The sequence below is a fragment of the Caretta caretta genome, chromosome 1, assembly GCF_965140235.1.
Source record: "Caretta caretta isolate rCarCar2 chromosome 1, rCarCar1.hap1, whole genome shotgun sequence".
Taxonomy (NCBI): Eukaryota; Metazoa; Chordata; order Testudines; family Cheloniidae; genus Caretta; species Caretta caretta.
The window spans coordinates 346820038-346833707 of NC_134206.1; the positions used below are offsets into that span (position 1 = coordinate 346820038).

The 13670-nt window shown below is 43.6% G+C and overlaps 1 protein-coding gene across 4 annotated transcripts in view; it reads right to left on the reverse strand.

Annotated features, from left to right (window-relative positions):
• Positions 1-13670, reverse strand: part of CHCHD3 (coiled-coil-helix-coiled-coil-helix domain containing 3) — a 239683-nt gene that overhangs the window by 44619 nt on the left and 181394 nt on the right. For all 4 annotated transcript variants that reach the window (XM_048836700.2, XM_048836699.2, XM_048836702.2 and 1 more), the window contains one exon: positions 6849-6919. In XM_048836700.2, coding sequence (XP_048692657.1) covers positions 6849-6919 — 71 coding nt within the window. The remainder of the gene's footprint in view (positions 1-6848; positions 6920-13670) is intronic.

Genomic DNA, 13670 nt, shown 5'->3' on the forward strand with positions numbered 1-13670 from the left:
CAAAATCCACCAGTAACATCCATCAGTAGGCCAAACTGAGTGGTACATAGAGGCCTCTATGGCCACATCTACCCTACACACCACTGGGGGCAGCATATAGTGTATGTATAGCTACATGCTGCAGTGAAAGCAACACACCCTTTTCCCCTGCTGGAATCTTTCCCTGAAGCAGGGGAAGGGTTTAGCAGCAGAGAGTTGGTGGAGCCTTTCCCTGCTGCACCCCCAGCTGCCGGAGTCTTTCCCTGCTGCGGGGAAGGGCTCCAGCAATGGAGAGCTGCCCGAGCCTTTCCCCATTGTGGAAGTCGTTCCCTGAGATGAAGAGAGGCTCCACAGTGGGGAGCTGCCCAAGCCTTTCCTTGCCACCTCCCCCCTGCAAGCGCCATTCCCCGCTTGGGGAGTCTTTTAATGAGACAGGAAAAGGCTCCAGAAGCAGGGAGGCAGAGGGACACTGTAAAAAATAGCAGCGTAGACAGGGAGGCACTGCTTAGGCAAATAGAGAGAAAGTGTAGGGAATGGACTCTCGGACATACCCACCCCCTTCAGGTATGCCTTTACTCTACTTGTCTGAGATACTGCTATTTAGATCTGTGCTGGGGGCTATGAGGTTATGCTCTCTATATGCCACTGAAAAAAACTGTGCAATGTACACATACCTATGGCTAAAAACTATCTGTGTACCTTCATTTTATACTGGTGTCTAGATGTCGGAGTGTTTGGCACTATAAACAGAGACAGAAAAACAGTGTTACAAAACAGGAGGCCCAGAATTTGGCTCCCTCAAAGGCATTGGGAGTTTTGGAGCACTGAAGTGACATTCTTCGTTCCTGGAAAGAGGCTTACCTTTGTTTTGCTCTGCAGCAACACCACCTGGACAGTCCACAACAGCGTGACCTAATTCCCAGAGGCCACCTGGATTTCATCACTACCTCACAGCTTGCATTTCCTGGCAAAGTCCCCCAACGACTATGGAAAAGTTCTCTCCAAAACAGCAGCAGTACTAGCAAGGTAGTTTTGTGGCATGGGTCGAAATGGAACCGGTGAGGGGCAATGATACAGTTTGTAAAAATGCACTAATGCACAGCTGTTAAAGCTGAAATCCACCAAATGAAGTAAAAAACCCACAGAGGTGAAGGTAATAACATTTATTTTAGGTAGAATTTGGCCTCTACAATTATTTTATCCCTAACTGAATAATCAAGATGTTACTTGGCTCTGAAGACCATGGGGGAATAAAATGTCACCACTACAGCTGCCAAATTTCCTGCTACCAGCCCTCCAAATTAAAGGAAAAACCCATACAGATGCAAAATGTAATTAGTCAGTAAAAGCCCAAATCCTCACCAAAAGCCCTGCTCATCCTGTAATATTGCATTCTTTTCTTCTTGTGTATACTTCTAATTATGAGGGAGACATCTTCATAATATAATAATTCTGGTTATAATGTAACTGCTGGTAACATAACTCCTACATTAGAAAAGGCAGCATGCTCTAGTAATGTTGTTTTAATATAATTTGTGTACTGCAGGAACTGACTGAACCTGATCATTTAGAATTTGATCAATGTGAATTAGTGTCTTAGAGAGATAAACCATTTGATGATTTAGAATTTGATCAATGTGAATCAGGGCCTTAAAGAGATAAAACATTTATCATGCACATTTGGAATATCACACTAATTCATGCAGCACTGAAGTAGATAATAAGCAGGCATCAATAAATAGTGCAGACAAAATACAGAGGATATATGAGTTCTCTGATACAAGTCTATATAGGGTATTTAGTCTTCTCCCTTTAATGAAAGAATTGTGCATAAAGCCCACTGAAGCCACAAATGACATAATTTCAAGGACTGAAGGGAGGAAGGTAAGGAAAATGCAAGAAAGATAGGTAGATAGTTATTTCAAACTCTAGAAATAAATTTTAATTTAAAAGTTGAAACAGAATTCTAAGCTATCTGGATGAAACTTCCTAAAATTCGAGACGTTTAAAATGATTAGTGGAGCAGCTTCGTAACAATACCACAATTAGTGCTATTAATCTCACACTTTCAACTTGAAATCGTACTAACATGCAGCACATTGGTTTACACATTTAACAGAATTATAAATTTAGCAGTTCAACCTTATTTAATTCTTCTTTTACAGCCAATTAAACAAGCTCTTTAAACATTATTGCTTGAAACCCTGTCCTCCATTCTCACATTCAATTACACTGACACAAGAAGCGGCTGGTGATACCAAAAGAGCATCATCTTTAGATTTCACTAAATCATTCATAATTTATGTATCAAACCCCACACCAAAGACAGTGTTAAAATAGCATTCATTTAGTTTAACCCCACAAGAGCATGGAAATTTACAGTTTTAAAAAGAGACTTTTACATGAAGGAAAATGTGAAATATGGGGTAATAAAATCCATTTGCATCCCAAGTGTCCCTCACTATTTTTGCTAATTATGAAACATATCTGAATTTATAAATGTACTTCCAAATACCTTTTCTTCTAGTCTTTTCTGCCTCTATATAGCAATGAACCATATCTGGAACCACTAATCAGGCTACCCCAACAAACGCTGGCATCTTAGCTTACATCCACACTACAACGTAGGTTGGTATAAGTCAGTGGTTCTCAAACTGTGGGTCGGGACCCCTAAGTCATTTTAATGGGGTCACCAGGGCTGGCTTAGACTTGCTGGGGCCAAAGCCTGGGCCCCACCACCCGGGGCTTCAGCCCTGGGCATCGGGGCTCAGGTTACAGGTCCCCTGCCTTGGACTGAAGCCCTTGGGCTTCAGCTTTGGTTCACCCCACCCGGGGCGGTAAGGCTCAAGCTTGGCCCTCCCAACCCAGGGGGTGGGGTTCAAGTGGGGTCAGGCTTCGGTCCTCTCTCCTAAAATCTCCTGTTGGCTTAGAGTGTCTGCATTAGCAGCATAGCTGCACCACTGTAAGCTCTGCAGTGTAGCCATAGCGTTGGATAAAACAGGATTGGGATACAAACCTCCCCTTTTTAAAAAACACCCTTGTATTTGGCCCTCTGTATTTATTATTAGCATGGATTTCAAGGAGACTACTCTCATGCTTAAAATTAAGGATATAATTTTGTCAAGAGATAGAGTCACCCTGCCCCCTCACCCCAGACCTTGTGTCCTTCACATCCCTGGTGTCCTCCACATAAAGTGCCATAGCCTTTATGTGGAGGACACCATCAGCCTATTGGCTATTCTGGGGTGAATCAATCTTTCTAGTTTTTTTGCTAAAATTTTCAAGAGGTCTTGGTATCATCCCAGTGGGTAACAGGGAACGTTTTAATGTTCAATGACAAGAAAGCCATTTCTCACCCAGGTCTATTTTTAGAGACTGTTGACAAAGTGTATTTGAGTACAACTATCAGAAACTGCTGACAAGACGGATGAGTTTGCCAAGGTGCACTTGGGGACTTGGTCATCTATGGATGACCGTAAACAGGAAACAACTGGCTTCAAAAGTGTTTACGGGAGACAAGGAAGGTGAGATAATATCTTTGACTGGTCAAAATTACTTCACCCATCTTGTCTCCCTCATATCCTGGGACCAACATGGCTACAATAACACTGCAAACAACAATGAAAGATATAGTCTGAGGGTATATCTGCACTGCAGTTAGACACCCACGATTGGCCCACACCAGCTGACAAGGGCTCACAGAGCTCAGGCTAAAGGGCTGTTTAATTGTGGTGTAGACTTTCAGACTTGGGCTTCAATCCAAACTCTGGGACCCTCCCACCTCACAGGGTCCTCGAGTCTGTGTTCCAGCCCAGGCCTGAATGTCTACACCATAATTAAACAGCCCCTTAGCCTGAGTCAGCTGACACAGGTCAGCTGCAGTTTTTTAACTGCATTGTAGACATACCCTAAGGATCTAATCCACGAATCATGGGACTGGAAGGGACCTCAAGAGGTCATCTAGTCCAGTCCCCTGCACCCATTGCAGGACTAAGTATTATCTAGACCAGGGGTCTCAAACACGCAGCCCGCGGGCCGAATGCGGCCCGTGGGGTTATTTTCTGCGGCCCGCCAGCTCCCCGCGGCCCCCCCAGCATTTACCTAGAGTGGCTCCGGCCTGGCACGCACCGGGGGCAGGGCAGGCTCCCTCCCTGGCTGCCTGCCCTTCCCCCGCACAGCTCCGGGAAGTGGCCGGAACCTGCGGGGGGGGGGAGGGCACAGGGGTCTGTGTGTTCCCCCATTCCTGGCCAATGGGAGCCTCAGGGGAGGTACCTGGAGGAGCGGCCAGCACAACACACAGACCCCTGTTCCCTTCCCCCCCCGCTCGCTTCTCGGAGTGGCACGCGGGCAGGGCAGGCAGACAGGGAGCCTGCCCTGCCCTGCCCCCAGTGTGCGCCGGGCCGGACCCGCCCCCTGAACCTCTCCTGCACCCCAACCCCCTGCCCTGAGCCCCTTGCCGCACTTCTCCTGTACCCCAACCCCCTGCCACACCCCACACCCCTGCTCTGAGCCCCCTGCACCCCAATCTCCTGCCCCGAGCCCCCTGATGCACCCCGGCCCCCTCCTGCACCCCAACCCCCTGCCCTGAGCCCCCTGCACTCCCTGGAGGCAAGGAGGGGGCAGAGTTGGGGTGGGAATTTCAGGGAAGGGGTTGGAATGGGGCAGGGAAGGGGTGGGAAGAGGCAGGGCCTCACAGAACGGGTGGAGTGGGGGCAGAGCCAGGGCAGCGCAGGTTGGGGGTGGTCAGTGGTGCAGCCCTCGGGCAAATGTACTAGTCCTCATGTTGCCCTTGTGGTCATTTGAGTTTGAAACCCCTGATCTAGACCATTCCTGACAGGTGTTTGTCTAACCTGCTCTTAAAAATCTCCAATGACTGAGATTCCACAACCTCCCTAGGCAATTTATTCCAGTGCTTAACCACCCTGACAGTTAGGAAGTTTTTCCTAATGTCCAACCTAAACCTCCCTTGCTGCCATTTAAGCCCATTGCTTCTTGTCCTATCCTCAGAGGTTAAGAAGAACAATTCTCCCTCCTCCTTTTAACAACCTTTTATGTACTTGAAAACTGTTACCGTGTCCTCTCAGTCTACTCTTCTCCAGACTAGACAAACCCAATTTTTTCGATCCTAGATATAACATCAGTTCACCTGTTATGCTTCCTTACTTGCACATGCAGGCCAAACTTCCCTGAAATTATTTTCCTTCAATGGTCATTCATGTCTCTGTTGACAATCAGAAGAAGGAAGTCTCAACAAGTCTGAGGATTTCACAATCCCATTCCCCATATCCCCTTTGCACAACTATTTTTCTGGTTAAAGGAGGACTGAACGGAATGCTTTTCACAACTGGTTTTTAAACTTCCCAGATGATTTTATGTTGTGTGATGTTAGGTACTACACCTAGAACCCTGCTGTTTAGGCCAGGCCTGTAAACATCTGGAAGAGCCAGGCAGTACTTGACTGATTTTGGAAATTGCTGGGGGCTGGAACACGGCAGGCCTCCCAACTCTGCAAACGAAGTCACTGGACATAAGTCACAATAGCTACTACCACCTACCAACTATTCCCTTATTTCATATCTAGTAACATGGATCAGCATTCATGATGCGCTCTCCATCAGTACCTGGCCTGGGCCAAAAAAGCTAATGATCCAGCCAGCGGACCAAATTCGGTAATGAATCCTGGTCATGTGCCATGTTGTGCATACACTATGAAAAATATATTTTTTTTTAATTAAAGAAAGGAAGGAGGGTGCTAATTAGATGTTTCAAATTCAATGACGTTGATAAAATTAATTAGCCCCATAGATGGAAAGGGAGGGAAGGAACAACTGAATGATCAATAGCAACCAAACCATCTTCTCACTCCTACTTGCAGTTCCTCCAGATCAAGGTTGAAGCACAGTGTCATTGTGTAGTTCAATCAATACTTGTTCGATGGTCAGAAATGTTCAGTCCATAAGGCTGCAAACCTGGTACCTTTAACCAGCACTAAATTAACATAACACTAAACTAAAAAGAGATTCTCAAATAATATGTAAGTGAATACACAATGAAATGGCAAACAGATCCAACCACTGAAACATGTAGTAATTTTATATTAAGGTTGTTAAAGACTTTTATCATTTTATTAAGCTACTATAAACCAGACGTAGTCGGGGGCAGGGTATCAGAGCTCTACATAGGCTTCCACACCTCCACCCAAAATATGGCCACAATTCCATAATTTTTGTCTACAGTATCTATTGGTAGATGGTGAGAGTAAAGGGTTGTAAAAGGTTATTTTCATACTCATACAAAAATGATGAATGGCACTTTCTGCTTAATGGAAGAATTGGCAGAAACTGAAAGTCCAAAGCTAAGGGTCAGAGTCTCTTTGGTCCATCAATTACTGCATCTTCATTTAACCATCCTCAGGTCTAATAATAATTCAACCTGACCTTCGCTATTACAGGCAAAGTTAAATCACTGATTTAAATACCTTTTATGCTAAACAAGAATGGGATGACTACTACTGAAATGCAAGGTTGGCACCCAAGTTCTGGTATTACATTAACGAAGATGCATGTTTAAGGAGTAGAGTTTTTCAAAGCATTCTTAAATAGAATCAGGTGTAAATAAATTAATATACTACTAACTGTGCTGTCAATTTCTATGCAATCAAGGTACATAATACAATATGGGCTGGCTACCAGATTTCACCAAAATTCTTTCATTTCAATAACCAGTCCTGCAAAAATATATTTCATTTGCCACCTTCCAAGCACAGGCTGCTAGGTCAGGTGGAGAAATTTTTGCCTATTTTAATATGAACACAACTTCATCATATTCACATACTCAAAAGTATCGGGGGGAGGGAGGGGGAGCCTTACTTGAACCTAGCTTCCACTTCTTTGACAGCTTGTTGGTATTGCTCCGTGGTTACTTTGTAGAACTGTGCACTCTGAAAAGAGAGGAGAAAGTGAAAACGTTATGACCTAACGAATATTTATAGTGGTGAAAACATTCCTGGCACTCTACAGAACGTATAAAGAACCCAGGTCCCTGCACTGAACATCTTACAGTATAATCCTGACAAACAAAAGGTGGGATAACTGTTAAAGTACAAGACGAAGCAGAAGCATTATTGGTGAGCAGTTCACTGCAGAGCTAGAATGGAAAGTTTCTTATCCAGAGAAAATATTCTATATAGAAAAATGTTTCCATCCCGACTTGGGATGACACGTCAAAATTTCAAAAACGGTCACAAACCAAAAATGCAAAAAAATTTAGTTCGGGTCAAAATGTCTCATTTCAGTTTTGACTTTACGGTAGTTTAAATTTCTAAACAAAAGCCTCTTTCAAGTTGTAAAACTGGAAATTTTTATTTAGAAAATGTTGAAACAAAATTTATTAACAATTTAGCAACTTCCTCAATTTTTTCCATGTTAAAAAATTAGTAGAAACTGACTCTTTCCCCGAAAAAGTTTCAGTTTCAACAAATCTGCATTTTCTGATGAAAAAGCTTTTAGTCAAAAAATTCTGAACCAGTGCTAGTTCTTTGTATAGTAGGAAGGCTGCATAAAAAACTGGTTTTAAGGAAGAACTGGAAGGAGGAGGATGACTGGAACATAAATCAGGAGGCTGTTGCCATCATTGAGGGAGTCAATTTTTACATGATTGGATAATCCATAAATGGAATCCTTATTGTTGTGTGTGTATGTATTTACACTTGTGTACACTCAGACTTTATGTGGAGGCGATATTCATGTCATAAATTGCAGTTATGTTATAAATTAACCACTCATCCTCTGACTGTCCAACTGGCTCTTTGCTCACCAGTTCATTTCTTTCTAACTTATTCTAATAGTCCAAACTTTGAGTAACTTCCAACAGCTGCTATTTTATCTTTTTAAAATCAAGCTTCCTTTGTTAGATAGTTTTTCCCTTTCACCAACAAGTGATATGGGGCGGTTGCTGACCTGTAACTTTAGGTTCTTTGAGATGTTTGGTCCTTAGCTGTATTCCATTGTGGGTTATGCATGCACACCATGTGCCCAGTCTCAGAGAATTTAAAAGTAGGGCCTGTTGGTTGGCACATGAGCTCTAGTTCATCTCTTGCCTGGGATCAAGGGGATAAAGGGCAGAGTGGACCGACTGACCCTCCAGTTTCTTCTCTACCACAAATCAGATAGGATCTGAAGCGGAGGGGAACGAGGGTGGATAGTGGAATACAGATAGGGACCACGCATCTCAAACCTCCCCTTTTTCTTTGAGCGATGGTCCCTATTGTATTCCACTGTGGGTGACTGACAAGCAGTACCTATGTAGGATGAGAGTGCAAAGATGTAGATGGTAGAGCTGAGTGGAGGACTGCCATCCCAAATGAAGTATCAGCAGAGGAGTCCTGCACCAGAGCATAATGTCTCGCAAAGATGTGAACAGAGCTCCACGTGGCTGCTTTACAGATGCCAAGGAGGAGTACCTTCTGAAGTGATGCCACAGTTGTTGCTTGTGCTCTGGTAGAATAAGCTCTTACCCCAGGGGAAGGTTCAATAGCTGATAGAATAGAATGCAGCCAGAGATCCATTTGGAGGCTCTTTGGTTGGAAATGGCATGCCCCCTGATTCTTTCTACTGTAGTGATGAATAGTCTCTGAGATTTCCTGATTGGTTTTGTTCTTTGCAGGTAAAAGGCCAAGTCCTGCCAAACATAAGGGAGTGGAAACTTAATTCCTCTGTGGAAGCGTGCGGTTTTGGGAAGAACACAATAAGTAAATCGACTGGTTAAGGTGAAATTCGGAAACTACTTTAGGAATGAATTTAGGGTACAGATGCAAATAAAACTTTTCCTTTTGGAACACAGTATAAAGGAGGCTCTGCCAACATTACTCCAAGCGCACCAATCCTTCTAGGTGAGCTGACGGCTACAAGGAAAGTGACCTTCATGGAAAGGAGAGACATGGAGCAAGAGGCTAAAAATTCAATGGAGGGCCTTGTGAGTACTGAGAGAACAATGTTTAAGTCACACTGGAGAGTAGGCTTCTGAAAAGATGGAAAGATTCTGATTAGGTCTTTCCAGAATCTACTGGACAATGGATGTGCAAAGTCCACGTAGGCCTGAGAAGGTGTATATCATGCACTGATTGCCACCAAGTTGACTTGCAAGGAGCTGATGGATGAGTCTGATGTCTTCAAAGAGAGGATACAGTCCAAGAAGAGAGGAATATGTGCAGTTTCTGGGATAACGTCCCTTTGACATGCCCAAGAAGAGAAGCGCTTCCACTTAGCTAGGTAACACCTTATAGTAGAATCCGTTCTACTACTAGAAAGGATGACTTTCATGGCTGTGGAGCATGAACATTCTAAGGACGATGCCCATCCAAATATCAAGCCCAGAGGTGGAGCGTACACAGAGCGGGGTATTTGATCTTGCCATTCCACTGGCTCAGGAAACATTGGGAGGATGGTTGATGGTTGGGAAGACATGTGTAGGAGGTTGGGAAACCAAAACTGTCTAGGCCAAAAGGGATGATCAGATCTGTCCTGCTGGATTCTGCATAGAACTTGTAGCAGGAGCACCAGAGAAGGGAAGACATAGTTGAACTGGTCCAAGCAAGGAAGAAGCAGAGGGTCACCCTGGGAGTGGTAACCTAGGGCTCCTCTGAAGCAATATATGGTGCAGCTCCTGTTTGCTTGAGAAGCAGTCAGGTCTCTGGTTGGGGTTCCACATAGATTGAAAATATTGCGCAATACCATGTCATGGAGCTCCCACTCATGTTTGATTGAAAAATATCTGCTGAGGGAGTCTGCAAGCATATTTTGCTTCCTCAGAAGGTAAGCTGTTGATAGGGTGGTTCTATTGTTGATACACCAGTTCCAGAGACTGACTGTTTCTGCACATAGGGAGATGGATCTCACTCCTCCCTGCTTGTTGATATAAAAGACAGTCATAACATTGTTAGACATTATAATGACATGGAGAATGTGGATAAATGGAAGAAAAGACCTGAATGCTTTCCGGACTAGTCATAACTCCAGGATCTTAATGTGCATCATGGACTCTTGAGATGTTCAGGTACCTTATGATGTGTGCCTGTTCACGTGGGCTCCCCAAACTAACAGAGATACACCTGTAATAATGGTCCTGTGTGGAAAAGAAGGGAGAAAGGGGACACCCATGCATACCTGCCGAGGAGTTGTCCACCGTTACAGGGAAGACAATACTTTGGCCAGAACTGTTACCGGTTCGTGGAAGAGTGGTTTGGAGAGTATACCAATGCAGCACCATTTGAAGGCAACGAAGGTGGAGTCTTGCGAACGGGGTAACATAGGTACCCAAGGCCAAAACAGCTTTACAATCCTGCAGTCAATGCCACCGATACATCCTCTAGCTCTATGGCTATTGCCATCGTCCTGTGCAGGGAATCGTGGTTCCTTAGGGAGGTCCAGAATGCCAATAAGGACCTTCCCTTCGATGAATCACACTTCCCTTCAGTCAGAAGATGGATAAATCCCTGCATACCCTGAAGGACTCCAGAGCTACCTTCCACTCACTGGAGATACACAGGCCTGCCCATAAGAGGAAGTTTTAACGCCCATTGTTCAGACCTAAGAATATGGCTAAGTAGTTTTTCCATCAGAGGCCCTATGAACTACCACGCAAGAGACAGAGGGTTCAAAAGTCCCGCTTTCCTTCACCCTCTGCAACAGGCTCTACATCTCAGTCTCTGAATCAACATTATTTTTCACGGGAGCTTGAGAGTCACGAAAGACTAAGGCTATCTCTACACTAGTGAGCTTACAGCAGCATAGCTGCACCAATGTAGCTGAGTCGCTGTAAGATATCTAGTGTAGCTGCTCTAAGCCAATGGGAGAGAGCTCTCCCATCAACATAATTAATCCACCCCTAACTGGTGGATTACTCTCCTGCTGGTGAGTGGGGTGGGAGGAGGTATTTTTTCATGCTTTGTGTGTATATAAGATCTTCAAACCTTTCCACAGTATGCATCCGATGAAGTGAGCGGTAGCTCACGAAAGCTTATGCTCAAATAAATTGGTTAGTCTCTAAGGTGCCACAAGTACTCCTTTTCTTTTTACTCCCATTTGAAATACTGGTACATAGTCAATATTCATAACTTCATATCCAATGATAGCACATGTAATCCAATGATCAACAGATCAAGGCTTTTAGAAGGATACCTTACAAGGCATACTTTGTACAAAACATGTCATAATTACATCACCATGGTAAATATGGGGGTGTCAATGTGTTGCTTTGGGGTACAGAGTGTCACAATTAGCTCACCCATCTTGTCTCTCCAGAAATGTATTTCCATCTTCCCTTAATTCTGGAATGCCTCTCCCCCTGACTCCACCAATCACCCTGTCATAAATATAAAGGGAAGGGTAAACCCCTTTGAAACCCCTCCTGGCCAGGGGAAAGCTCCTCTCACCTGTAAAGGGTTAAGAAGCTAAAGGTAACCTCGCTGGCACCTGACCAAAATGACCAATGAGGAGACAAGATACTTTCAAAAGCTGGGAGGAGGGAGAGAAACAAAGGGTCTGGGTCTGTCTGTATGCTGGGTCTTTGCCGGGGATAGACCAGGAATGGAGTCTTAGAACTTTTAGTAAGTAATCTAGCTAGGTATGTGTTAGATTATGATTTCTTTAAATGGCTGAGAAAAGAATTGTGCTGAATAGAATAACTATTTCTGTCTGTGTGTCTTTTTTGTAACTTAAGGTTTTGCCTAGAGGGGTTCTCTATGTTTTTGAATCTAATTACCCTGTAAGATATCTACCATCCTGATTTTACAGGGGGGATTTCTTTATTTCTATTTACTTCTATTTTTTATTAAAAGTCTTCTTGTAAAAAACTGAATGCTTTTTCATTGTTCTCAGATCCAAGGATTTGGGTCTGTGGTCACCTATGCAAATTGGTGACGCTTTTTACCAAACCTTGTCCAGGAAGTGGGGTGCAAGGTTTTGGGAAGTATTTTGGGGGGAAGGACGCGTCCAAACAGCTCTTCCCCAGTAACCAGTATTAGTTTGGTGGTGGTAGCGGCCAGTCCAAGGACAACGGGTGGAATATTTTGTACCTTGGGGAAGTTTTGACCTAAGCTGGTAAAGATAAGCTTAGGAGGTTTTTCATGCAGGTCCCCACATCTGTACCCTAGAGTTCAGAGTGGGGGAGGAACCTTGACACACCCACTTTCAAAATGCAAGACAGGCAAGATTCAACCCATGGGCAGTAAAAGCTTTTCTAGACCCGAAAATGTTGGAGCTTCACAGTGGGATGTACAATATTCTAAGACAATTGACTAACAAGTTGTGACATTTTATGTCTAGATAATGTACTTTTTTGTAATTTTCAAGAGGTTTTTATGGCTTGATCTGAGCTCATCTGAACTCCATGTCAGCAGACTTGGACTTAGGGTATATCAGCTGAGGCACTTGGCTTCATAATAGGAAGAATAAAAAATGAAGTCAGTCATACAAAACTGTTCAAAACTTCTCTAAAATAGTTTTTCTGTAACATGTGGGTCATATACAGAGCACTTGATGTGGTGTGGTACAATGGGTTTGTTGGCACTTACTAGACCTGATTTAGGGCATTGAAACTCTTGAGTAATGTGGCATCACAAAAATCATGCCATTATGCCAATGAAATCTTTATTCCACATCATACTATCACATATTCTATTTTTTTTTTACATATACACTTTTAAAACTTGAGTTTAATTGTTTACACAGTGTTACAATTCAAGGTTAATTACTATGGCATCCATAAAACATTTAATCTATTTAGATGGCCACAACACAGTCTATGGAAACTATCATTCTAGATTTTCATGCCCCTCTGCCATGTACATTGGTCAAACTGGACAGTCTCTACGTAAAAGAATAAATGGACACAAATCAGATGTCAAGAATTATAACATTCATAAACCAGTCGGAGAACACTTCAATCCCTCTGGTCACGCAATTACAGACATGAAGGTTGCTATCTTACAACAAAAAAACTTCAAATCCAGACTCCAGCGAGAAACTGCTGAATTGGAATTCATTTGCAAATTGGATACTATTAATTTAGGCTTAAATAGAGACTGGGAGTGGCTAAGTCATTATGCAAGGTAACCTATTTCCCCTTGTTTTTTCCTACCCCCCCCCCCCGACGTTCTGGTTAAACTTGGATTTATGCTGGAAATGGCCCACCTTGATTATTAGACACATTGTAAGGAGAGTGGTCAGTTTGGATGAGCTATTACCAGCAGGAGAGTGAGTTCGTGTGTTTTGGGGGAGTGGGGGGTGAGAAAACCTGGATTTGTGCTGGAAACGGCCCACCTTGATTTTCATACACATTGTAAGGAGAGTGATCACTTTAGATAAGCTATTACCAGCAGGAGAGTGGGGTGGGAGGAGGTATTGTTTCATGGTCTCTGTGTATATAATGTCTTCTGCAGTTTCCACAGTATGCATCCGATGAAGTGAGCTGTAGCTCACGAAAGCTTATGCTCACATAAATTGGTTAGTCTCTAAGGTGCCACAAGTACTCCTTTTCTTTTTGCAAATACAGACTAACACGGCTGTTACTCTGAAACCTGTAACAAGAACAGTTTACGAAAATGCACTGTAAAGGCCTTAGCCTTGATCTTGAGGGATCATCCTTTTGTGAATGCAAAAGCGGATTTGGTCTTCATGATCAGTTGGTCACAA